This window comes from Doryrhamphus excisus, linkage group LG16 (assembly GCF_037039965.1).
Source record: "Doryrhamphus excisus strain RoL-2023G ecotype Guam linkage group LG16, RoL_Dexc_Guam_v1.1, whole genome shotgun sequence".
Lineage (NCBI taxonomy): Eukaryota > Metazoa > Chordata > Actinopteri > Syngnathiformes > Syngnathidae > Doryrhamphus > Doryrhamphus excisus.
In genome coordinates this window covers 12830164-12841710 of record NC_136372.1, presented here as the reverse complement: position 1 = coordinate 12841710, position 11547 = coordinate 12830164, and the positions used below count along the sequence as shown (strand labels likewise).

Here is an 11547-nt window from a genome sequence, read left to right as displayed (position 1 = left end):
GTCCATGTTTGGAACAGATGTTCCCCGACAACCTGCTGTGATATGCTGCCCTGTCTCAGTCTGCACCTGGGGTCCCATCTGATGTGGTGGACCCCAACCTCTGCTGAGCTTGTGTTCCAGTCCAGCCGTTGCTATGTTTCCCATTGGTGGCGGTACATGCCATGCTTATAGCATTCACTTGGCAGCTCTTCTTTATGTGTTCTTGGAGGTCTCCTCACTCGTCCTCGCCACCCCCCCCCCCCCCATCCTCCTTTGGATCAGTGGACACCATAATGCTGGACTGCATTGTAGGGATCTTTTTGGTCTTGATATCAGTTATGTCTTCCAGCGGCCAGGCTGTGGGTGGCGTAGAATAGACTTTCATTTCATTGCTATTATTAGATCGAATATTCTAGAACAGCCTTCAACACAAGCATACAGTTGTGCTCGATATTCCAAAATGACGATGCCTCCAATAAATCATCTGTGTGGGGGGGTGGGGGTGGGGGTGGGGGTGTTATGGCTTTATGGCTGTCGTTTGGTGTTGCAGCCAAACAGACGCCTTCTCCTTTAAACTCCCAAAGACATCTTTTAAACACATGCTGCCTCATCCTCTCCTCCCCCGGCCTAACCATGTGGCCCCCCCACAACCCTCCCCTGTCTTCTCTTCCCACTTCCGCTCATTCAAGCTGTTCTTTTTCCAACTGTGCTCCTCCATCCGCTGTCTATCTATTTATCCATCCATTTATCCATCCATCCATCCATCACCCATCTATCATCCAGCCATCCATTCATTCATCCAACCATCCATCCATCCATCCATACATCCAGCCATTCATCATCCATCTATCATCCTGTCATCCATCCATCTATCAATCCATCCATCCATCTATCATCCAGCCATCCATCATCCAGCCATCCATCAACCATCCATCCACCCATCATCCATCATCCATTATCCTGCCATCCATCATCCATCCATCCATCGTCCATCATCCATCATCCATCATCCATCATCCATCATCCATCATCCATCATCCATCATCCATCATCAATCATCCATTATCCATTATCCATTATCCATTATCCATTATCCATTATCCATCATCCATCCATCCATCATCCATCATCCATCCATCCATCCATCATCCATCCATCCACAAAGAACATCAAGCCACAAAGAACACAATCGTTCATGCATCAATGACATACATCATACAATTCACCATAAATTCATTGTTGAATCATTGATTGAAGTTATTGACTTATTGTCAATCCTGAAGTATATCGACCTAGCGGAAGAGGAAAGGAGAAAAAGCAGAGGGCAAAATCATATCAAATATGTGAAAATGTTATTTTAAGCCATGAGAAAAGAAATACAAGAATAAAAGCAGATGAGTGATAAACACTGTAAGTACTGTAGTACTGTAAGAATAAAAACTTTATTGACAATTGAGACATGACATGGTTTACCATCACTTTCAACAAACGTGAGTTCAAATGACTCAAGTCATTGTCAAAGTACCCACATTTCCATGTTGTACAGCAAGTATGTATATTTGAGTATTATCATCATTAGGCAGTACTTACTGCTAGTACCGTAGATACATTTCTTTCTCGTATTTCTTCATTGTAGGCCAGGAAGAGGGAAAGAACTCTCAGCTTTCATACAAATCCAACATTAGAGAAACCAGGGGCACACAACGTTTTGTTGAATATCATAATACATAAATATAATCCTATAATATGGTATAGAAATAATATAAACACTTAATTTTGTGTAATTTTGTGGTTTATAAACGGTATAGATATTATTGTTTTATTTGATATATTATAATTTACTATGTAACTTTTCTTGTATAATGTTTTATGTGTATATGAAACGTCCATTACACCCTGTATGTACATATAAATTGTATATACAGTATAATAAATGTTGACATCCCTCCTTCAATCATTCCTTTGAAAGCATTATCCTCTACAAAGCATGCTAATGTAAACATTTTCAACCTGGAATAGAAATACACATGGAGAGAGTGTGTGTGTGTGTGTGTGTGTGTAGCAGACATGAGGCGAATGGTAAAGGGTGGTGTGTAGTTTATGGTCCATCTATCAAAGTGTCCCATTTAAATGCGATGCCACTTGAAATATCATAAAAGAAGATGACCTTCCAACATGGCCTTTCTCATCAGCGCTCGGATCAATAAAGCTGGCGTGTGCTGAACATGTAGCGCCGGCAGGAGTGACATTTCCATCACACATAACATTTACGCAGAGAATGGAGACACGTTTTGTCAAGTACATTTTACAATGTACTGTCAAGTACTCCATTGTTATGTTATGCTATTAGCTGATGCTTTCAATTTCCTCTACTTGCATAGCAGATTGCATATATTAGCTTATCCTGTACGTAGCGTGTATGAAAATAGAGCCCATTCTTTTTGAAAATGAATATTTATATATTGACAGTAAAATGTCCTATAATAGGGGGTGTCCCCATAGTCCAAACACACATGCAAACATATATACAGTATATTATACCATACATATACATGTCAATAAATCAACAAAATTGTTTTTTCATATAGTTATTCATTTTATTACATAATTTTTCTAGTTGTATAGTAGACTGTTGGGACAATCACCCCATCCCACCCTACATAAGACTGGACACGAGAAAGAATATTGGAATGTAAGCTGAAGTGAAAACGAGATAAGAAACGGCAAAACGGAGATCTTTCCCAACCGCAGGAAGTGTGCTTCCGTTGTGGAGTTCATCTGATGAGACATTAAAGCGGAGCATTATTCCGACTAATCCAGAGAAGGTACCTTTTTTATCACCGTGCGCCACCTTGCTGATGCTAATGGAATCCTGCAGCGAGATAGACACCCGTGGAAGCGCTAGTAAGTGTCTGGCTTTTATTAACGACCACGGGAAAACCACCTTTCACTTCCTCCGTGCGTCTATTGCCGCAGTAAATACACATTAAAGACCGCTCCAACGCACTTCGCTCAGCCCCGATAGCAGGCATCACAATGAGAAGATGTCTATGAGGATGGTGGCGTGCCATCACTTTCCTTCCAATTACTTCCACCATTGCTTAGAGCCCAGACTTAACTCTTTAAAACCGGTTGCTATGGTAACTGACAGAGGTAGGACAACGTCAGCGTTCAGTCAGTCTCGAATATTTCATCCCAAGTCTTTAATCCCAAAAGTCAAGTCAATGTCAAGTCAAGGCTCACTCCAGACACATACTGAAAATCTCAAACATTTTTCATCAGACTAAATTCCCAGCCAAGTCCAGAGTCACTGAAGTCAAGTTAATTTGCAAGTCATTGATGATATTGTCAAGTCGAGTCCAAAGTCATCCAACCTGTGCCTGGAGTCTGACTCAGTATGGATGTATCTGATATCGTATATGTCGGCTAAAAGTTCAGTCAAGACTGAAACACCGACGGCATCATTGTGGTATCATTCCTTAGTATCAATATTGGATCAATACTATCTGGATAGTTTTCATCAATACGCCTTATTGATATTGTATATGCTTTTCAAGGTCAGGGAATACTTTGTATACAAACCAATCAGAGTTTGTGCTTTTCTTTGTACTACTGACTAGAAATGGCTACCGAATTGGGTACTTTCATTGGTACTGAGGTACTTTAGAGGTAGCTGGCTTGTACAAGCACACATCAGTCACATCCGGCATCAAACAGGCTGAAGTTAGTCAGCAGCAACAACCAAATTGTAGACTCAATTTACACAAGAAAAAAAACACTGCATGCGTAGAAATCGTGACAATACAAACACTTGTATGTTTGCTTGTTCAATAAATGTTGACATTTTATTATGAGAGAAATGAACATTTATGAGCACATAACAAACACAAACCTAGCCAACATTGCTACCGTTTAGCCATTCTGAGGTAGTGGGCATCGGTAGCGTATTGGTTGAAATGTGAAAGGTTTGATATTGATATCATGTTCAATTTGTTGACAAATAATAAATAATGAAAACATGTTTAGTGTGTTATTCCGATTGCAGTCTTAATTTACAAAATCACAAAAGCATTCAATGATCGTGAAACATTTCAAGTACAAAGTATCGCTATCAGTATCGGAAACGCCTGCCCTGTGTTGGCTTAGTATCGGATTGATACCAAAATGTGTGGTATCGCATACTCCTACCAAGCAGATGTTCGGAGCAAAGTCTTCATCTGTTGGCTTCAATAGTCAAGTCACCAAACGATGCATGCTTCGACTCTATGTCCCGTTGTTGTGTTGTTGTGTTGTGCTGTTGCTGTGTGGTTTTGTTGTGTTGTCATGGGATACAGCTTAATCCTTGGTCTGGTCCTTGCTCTGTTTCTTCATCTTCATCCTGCGGTTCTGGAACCAGATCTTCACCTGTCTCTCGGTCAGGTTGAGTGCCCGGGCCACCTCGTGGCGGCGGTCGCGTGTCAGGTACATGTTGAACAAGAACTCCTTCTCCAGCTCCAGCGTCTGATATTTGCTGTACGGGCACCTTTTCTTCCTGGAGGAGCGTGCGTGCAGCCAGTTGGTGGACGGGTCACCTGCGGGGTGAACAAAGTTGATTACTTCTGTCATCATAATAATCCCAATCATAATCCTGCGTCCGTCTGCTGCAACCAAACTTGACGGTGTGTACAAATTGCATGAGAGGAGCCAGATGATGCGGATCGGGCATCTGGTCAGCATGCCCCACCCAGACACCTCCCTCGCTGGGGAGGTATTCGGGTCATGGTCGACCGAGAGGAGGCCTCAGGGATGACCCAAGACACATTGGACAGACCATGTCCATCAACTGGCCTGGGTTCTCCTGGGATCCACCCTGAGGATTCTTCAAGCTGACCTCGGATAAGCCGTAGAAGATGGATGGATGGATGATGGATGATCAAAAATAATTCGAATTTAGCAAATTTTGGGGAACAGATAATTTATTGAGATAGTCTGAATGTCCTTAGAGCTACACGGCGGTCGAGTGGTTAGCGTGCAGACCTCACAGCTAGGAAACCAGGGTTCAATTCCACCCTCGGCCATCTTTGTGAGGAGTTTGCATGTTCTCCTCGGGTAGTCTCCAGGTACTCCGGTTTCCTCCCACATTCCAAAAACATGGCGACTCCAAATTGTCCATAGGTATGAATGTGAGTGTGAATGGTTGTTTGTCTATATATGCCCCGTGATTGGCTGGAGACCAGTCCAGGGTGTACTCTTGCTCGAAGACAGCTGGGATAGGCTCCAGCACCCCCGCAACCCTAGTGAGGAAAAAGCGGTAGAAAATGAATGAATGAATGAATGAATTTCCTGAATGAGTAGGAATGTTTGGATTTTGGAATGATTTCCCTTGCAAGGAAAGACCGGCCCCAGTCTTCCAAACAAGACCCAAAGCAAAGAACTGGAATTAGAACACAACCCTTTCTCAAAAGGTGGACCTACTGTTCTCAACTGAGTAGATGTAGATGTGTCAACCAAGATAGTTCTCCAACATCCAGATCTTTGAGGAATTGAGGGTGAAACTGAGGAATGACGGACATGCCAGTATTTTCTTTCCTTACCGTCCCAAAAATGGACCAAACTGTGACCTTTAAACGGAAACGTATATACACCCCAACCCTGATGATGGCGTCCCGATCCACCCAGTACTTTTCCAAAGCATGAATATCAAAGATACGACTTCGGAAATAAATTAGCCTCAACTTTGCAGTGGATGATTTCACCTGGCAACAAAAGTCCCCTTTCCCTGTCTTTCCTGTCTTAGTGGTTCCATGAAGAAGAAAATAACTGGCATATGTCCTACATGAGTTGGCAAGATTTTGTGGAGTAAAATATGAACGCGTGAAGTCATGATGATCTCTTGTTCACTTTTCCCATCAGTCATGACTTAGTCTCCATCATCATCATCATCAGAAACACGTCCTTAGCAACCCCGTCAGTCTACTCCCTCCAAGTAAGGAACCGATTTCCTGCGCTGGGAAATGAGAGCGTGTGGGATGATGGATGGCAGGGGGGGGTACTTGGGTCACACGCTAAAGTGGCTGCTTTGCATTCCCTGCGTGTGTAATCACTTCTGCAACAATCCATTACTGTGCAGGCTGTTCTAGTACAAGAAGGATGGTTAAGCCTTCCAGGAGTTACCCAATCAGCCAATATCTATACATACATCTATACATAACAATGATAGATTGACTACAGTACAGAACTATTATAATCATGTGTGATATACCACTGATTTCTCTTCCGATCCGATACCGATACTGATATTGCTACTTTGGGTTGAATTGGAGTGGAAGTTCACCCGTTGGAGCCATCCCACATTCACAACATCCTGGCTATTAATTTTCCCACCTTTTCTCGCCCTAAATTTCCCATTTTCCACCTGAATGTAACCATTTCGCCTCTCGCCCGAAGACAGTTGGGATTGGCTCCAGCAACCCCCGCGGGGCGGCACGGTGGTCGAGTGGTTACCGCGCAGACCTCACAGCTAGGAGACCAGGGTTCAATTCCACCCTCGCCGATCTCTGTGTGGAGTTTGCATGTTCTCCCCGTGCATGCGTGGGTTTTCTCCAGGTACTCCGGTTTCCTCCCACATTCCAAAAACATGCTAGGTTAATTGGCCACTCCAAATTGTCCATAGGTATGAATGTGAGTGTGAATGGTTGTTTGTCTATATGTGCCCTGTGATTGGCTGGCGACCAGTCCACGGTGTACCCCGCCTCGCGCTCCAGCACCCCCCGCGACCCTCCTGAGGAAAAAGCGGTAGAAAATGAATGAATGTAACCATTTCGGAAAACCACATCTCTCAAAATCCCCACTTTTCCTGTCATTCCATGTTTTCCAACCAGCTTCACTCAAACGCAGATGACTTTCTCCACATTTCAAAGTAAATATATCAAGTAAACATAAACGTCACATCCAAATGAAAGCGCAATTGCGTGGCTGTGTCAAAGCAGCAGTAAGAACATGTCGTTCTTTTCACGTGCAATGATGAGAGCAGGAAGATGTCTTCTATCTCCAAGGTGTTGTAAAAGGCTGTCATGTGACACGGACGGTAGGTAGCCTGTGGCTGTGCAACACTTCCATAGGTGAGCAATACGTCTCTTTTCCCGCGTGTCCGACATGATGCATGGAAACACGCAGCCAATCTGCTATTGGATTCATATCACATCCTCTCTTTCTACCTCCGCTTGCAATTTCCAGCTAATAGTTCCACAAATTGACCCCCCATATATCCCAAAGGCAGGTTATTACATTTCTCAGCGTCGTATTTTATCTCCCGGCTCCCCCCCCCCTCCCCGGCCCCCCCGGCCCTGCTACGTATCGGCCAACCACCAGCACGCCAATTAATGGGCTTGTTCAGCCCGCGTTATAACTTCATAAACTTCCCAGCTCATAATTTTCCCGCTCTGCCCGGGAGCGGCAGCACAAAGACTGAAGAGTAATCTTGTATTTCTTCTGGATGGCTGCCCGCCACCGCGACATCCACACAACATCAACACAATCTGTTGCAGGATGCTACATTTAATTGGCTTTTCTTGGAAACGCTTACATACTTTGTACATTTAGTGGACAAGACCACCTCAGCACAAACCCGCACCTTCACCAGATGGGGGCCGTCCACACGGAAAAGGGTCAAGCAGTTTACGAGTCAGTCTTTCATCCACACGGAAACGCTACTTTTTGAGAACAGATTGTGGGGAAAACGCTGGCTTGTCGTTTCAGAGTAGACAAGCATTCATTCATTTTCTACCGCTTATCCTCACGAGGGTCGTGGGGGTGCTGGAGCCTATCCCAGCTGTCTTCGTACACCCTAGACTGGTGGCCAGCCAATCACAGGGCACATATAGACAAACAACCATTCACACTCACATTCATACCTATGGACAATTTGGAGTCACCAATTAACATAGCGACCAGTCCAGGGTGTACCCCGCCTTACGCCTGAAGACAGCTGGGATAGGCTCCAGCAACCCCCGCGACCCTCGTGAGGAAAAGCGGTAGAAAATGAATGAATGAATGAATGAATTAACATAGCATTTTTTTGGAATGTGGGAGGAAACTGGAGTACCCAGAGAAAACCCACACATGCAAACTCCATACAGAGATGGACGAGAGTGGAATTGAACTTCTGTCTCCGAGCTGTGAGGCCTGTGTGCTAACCACTCGACCGCCGTGCAACCAAGTAGACAAGCAATATTTCCAAAAACAATGATGCAGACGTGATCTTTCCGTGTCATGACCGTCCAAATGTCCAGATATCACTTTGGCTTATCCTCAAAGCTCACGAGGTGGAAACGTCATTCTTTTCAGATTTTCCCACTTAGGGAGCCATTTTCACGTCACCCAGAACGCCGTTTCCACGTGGATGAAAAGCTGCCATCATGAAATACTTCAACCTTTTGACCTGAAAACATATGCGTGTGGACATTCCCCTTGGATACACACGCCCACACCTTCTAGGAAGATCATGTCATGATGTGCGCTCTGCTTGGTCTGCTGTCTGGTAGCAGAGGTATCTTCTGACCGGCTGGTCTGATCAGCACCGCCACTTCCTGTGGAAGATGGCTTCTACCTTTGTTAGCGTTGCAAATTTACAACCTTTACTCTACTGTCCTCTTCTTAATTTGTACTTTGCTAGCTTCCTGCATGGTGACCTTTTTTCTCTTCGGGCAACCGTGCCATCACCCTGCACAGAGCGTTCAATTCCAAAACCGTCTGCTGGCAATTTCTGCTCACACGGCAGGGGCGTTCCAAAAAAGCAGGATAATAAGCATCTTCTCCGGAATGTTCAACTATTCCACGCAGAAGCCACAAAGTTGACCTTAGACTGTCAGCCAGGAGACGATGACATAATGATATACGCTAAGTACACATGCTATATACAGTCAATATGGAAATAGTTGATATACAACAAAAAGGAAATAGACTCTAAGACACGCAATTTCGACAGCTTAAATCACTCATGGGAGAAGGGGGTGAATTTGGTGCATCATTCCTACAGGGAACATTTTTTCTCAATAATTCCAAAATCCTTTCCAACATGGAAAGCAAGCCAAGTTCGTTTTGTCAACTCATATCATATAGTACATAAAACATACTCATAATACTCAGAATGGAAAATACATTTTTAAAATGAAAAAATATGAATAAGAAATAACCAAAATTGTTATATATATATATACGTATATATATATATATATATATATATATATATATATATATATATATATATATATATATATATATAAACATATATATATATATATAAACATACCCAGGGGTTGTCACATGACTGTCACATGACCAGCACTCCTCAGGGTTTCCTCTGTTTGACTAAAACACAAACACTCAAGCTCTAACAAGGCCGGGATGGCCAAAGTCAAAAGCCAGACCAGCTTGTTTTTCCTTCAAGTAAATCAATTAAACTAAAAAAAAAGCCAATATGGGTCAAATGGAGCAAAAAGGCCAAATGGAAAAGCAGACATGTTGATGCAGATAACTAATAATAATATAATAATACAATCTTTTTACCAAGTCAAAGGAATAAAGATAAATATTTAAGCCCCCATAAGCGACCCTCGATGGAAAGTGTTAAAAAGTTGTTAATTTCCTATCCTCACAATTATTTCCTTATCATTCATAATAGTAAAAAAAACAAAACAAAAAACAATAAATACATAAGTCAAGGTTGGAAAGTTGCTTTTTATGTTTTCATTCATTTTCTGGAAATGTAAAAGTCTCATTGGACTGTAAATCATTTACTTTCTTATTTTATTTCATGTGTGTGTGTGTGTGTGTGTGAGTGAGTGTGAGAGAGGGTCATTTTGCTGCTGTTTGGGTGAAAAATAGCATTTGTAGATGTTTTTCTGTCTCCTGCATTTCTGTTCAGATTTTGTCTTTCCCGGGGGTGATAAAATTTGTATATATTTTTGTAGAAATAGAGAAAATTGTATTATTAAAAATATATGTAAAGTGTATTATTATTGGTGTTTTTTTGTGTCAGTAATTCATCTTATTTCTATTTTTGCTGCTAGTGTTTTAAACAATCTATTTTTATAATATGAGGCAGGCCATTAAAAAATAAAAACAAAACAAGCTGCGGGCCACAAGCAGCCCCCAGGTCATATGTTGGACACCAATGTTTGATTATAAAAGAATATGATGTGATAATATACTGATGTATATTATGCATGATATCATATCCATGATTGAAGATGTAAATGTTTGTTGATAATGTATTGATCATTTTAAGGCGTGAACTATTGGATTAAAAACGAATAAGGTTGAAATCCCTGTTTGCCAAAGTGTAAAAGAAAGTGAAGTAGAATGTGTACGTGAAGCGACGGCGTGCGTGAGACCGTGTGGAGTGAAAAAATGCGCTTTGGCATGAAGGAGTGTTATCAGCGGTGATAAAAGCCGAAGAGCTCTTTGTTCTTGTTTTATAGCAGCCTTCAAACTATTTACAATCCCTCTTTGTCTTCTACTTCCTGCCTTGAGAACTTACTTTGATCCAGACCTTCTTTGTCCTCGCTGCCTTCGCAAGTGTCCACATTGTCCCCGAAGCCCAGAGTGGGCATGGCGGCCGCCGGTGCCGCGGATCTGGACCCGGACTCCAGGACGTACGCGCCGCCGTCCACTTGCTGCCGTCCTCCGACTTTGGAGGGAGTTTCTCCGCCGGGGTGGCCGAGCTGAGGTTCCAACTTGACTGCGTCGGGGCCGCGCGGCGGCGCGCAGTCCAGCCAGGAGCGGAGGTAGCGGGGGTCCGCGGAGGGGACGTGCTGGGCCGGGATGTACGGGTGGTACACAGCGGGGACACCGCTCACTCCGTGGTGATGCGGACTGAACGGACTCCATGATGAGGAGAAAACGGGAGGCTTGGGCTGGAAGCTGCAAGACGGGTAGGAGTCCGGGAGCTCCGAGGTCGCCGCGGGGCACGGTTGCCTTCCGCCCGCCGCGGAGGCGCTGGATCCCGGGTACTGGACGCCGGGGAAGTGCGCTGCGGGGCTCGGGACTTCATCGCTCTCTGGACCTATGAGGGAGTCCACGTAATAGTTGCTGACAGTCCCAGAAACAGACATGGTTTGGCATTATCTGTCCACTGGAGGACAAGCAGAAGACAAACACCAAGAGAATTTCTCCTTCGCGCTTCTTCTTCTTCTTCTCATCTTCTTTGCGATGTCCTCTCTCTCTCCCCTCCACGCCCTCTCTCTCCTCCGTGTCCCCCTTCTTCCCTTCCCTTCCCGCTGCTTCTTACCAACACTCGTGGACGATACGGCACGTGCTGGTATCATTATCACCCCATAGCAAGCCAACACTGTCACAGTATCGTCCATCATGATACCGATATCTTTTCAACCGTCCATTAACAGAGCCTTCTCATTCAAAACATCATCGCCATAAAACACAGAACGGCGTTTTTAAGCAAAAACATAACTTGTCAATGATTTCCAACAAATATAAAAAAATATTTCTATTTTATTGCCCTTTTATTACATTTATCAGAAAGCAACATTTTAGCTAACATTGCCACAAGGCACCCACTGGTGCCCAGTT

The 11547-nt window shown here is 43.7% G+C and overlaps 1 protein-coding gene across 1 annotated transcript; it reads right to left on the bottom strand.

The window, feature by feature from the left end:
* Window positions 1-3807: 3807 nt before the first annotated feature.
* On the bottom strand, window positions 3808-11183 carry hoxb9a (homeobox B9a). Its single transcript, XM_058049230.2, has 2 exons — window positions 10499-11183; window positions 3808-4550 (listed from the first exon to the last, which is right to left on the bottom strand). The coding sequence occupies exons 1-2, from the start codon at window positions 11070-11072 to the stop codon at window positions 4315-4317; spliced, it is 810 nt and encodes a 269-aa protein (XP_057905213.1). The 5' UTR covers window positions 11073-11183; the 3' UTR covers window positions 3808-4314.
* Between the last annotated feature and the right edge of the window lie 364 nt (window positions 11184-11547).

Coding starts and splice junctions, on each gene's coding strand:
- hoxb9a (XM_058049230.2), bottom strand. CDS start 11,072: ATGTCTGTTTCTGGGACTGTCAGCAACTATTACGTGGACTCCCTCATA. Junction 4,551..10,498: donor CAAAGAAGGTCTGGATCAAA/GTAAGTTCTCAA, acceptor TTCACCCCGCAG/GTGACCCGTCCACCAACTGG.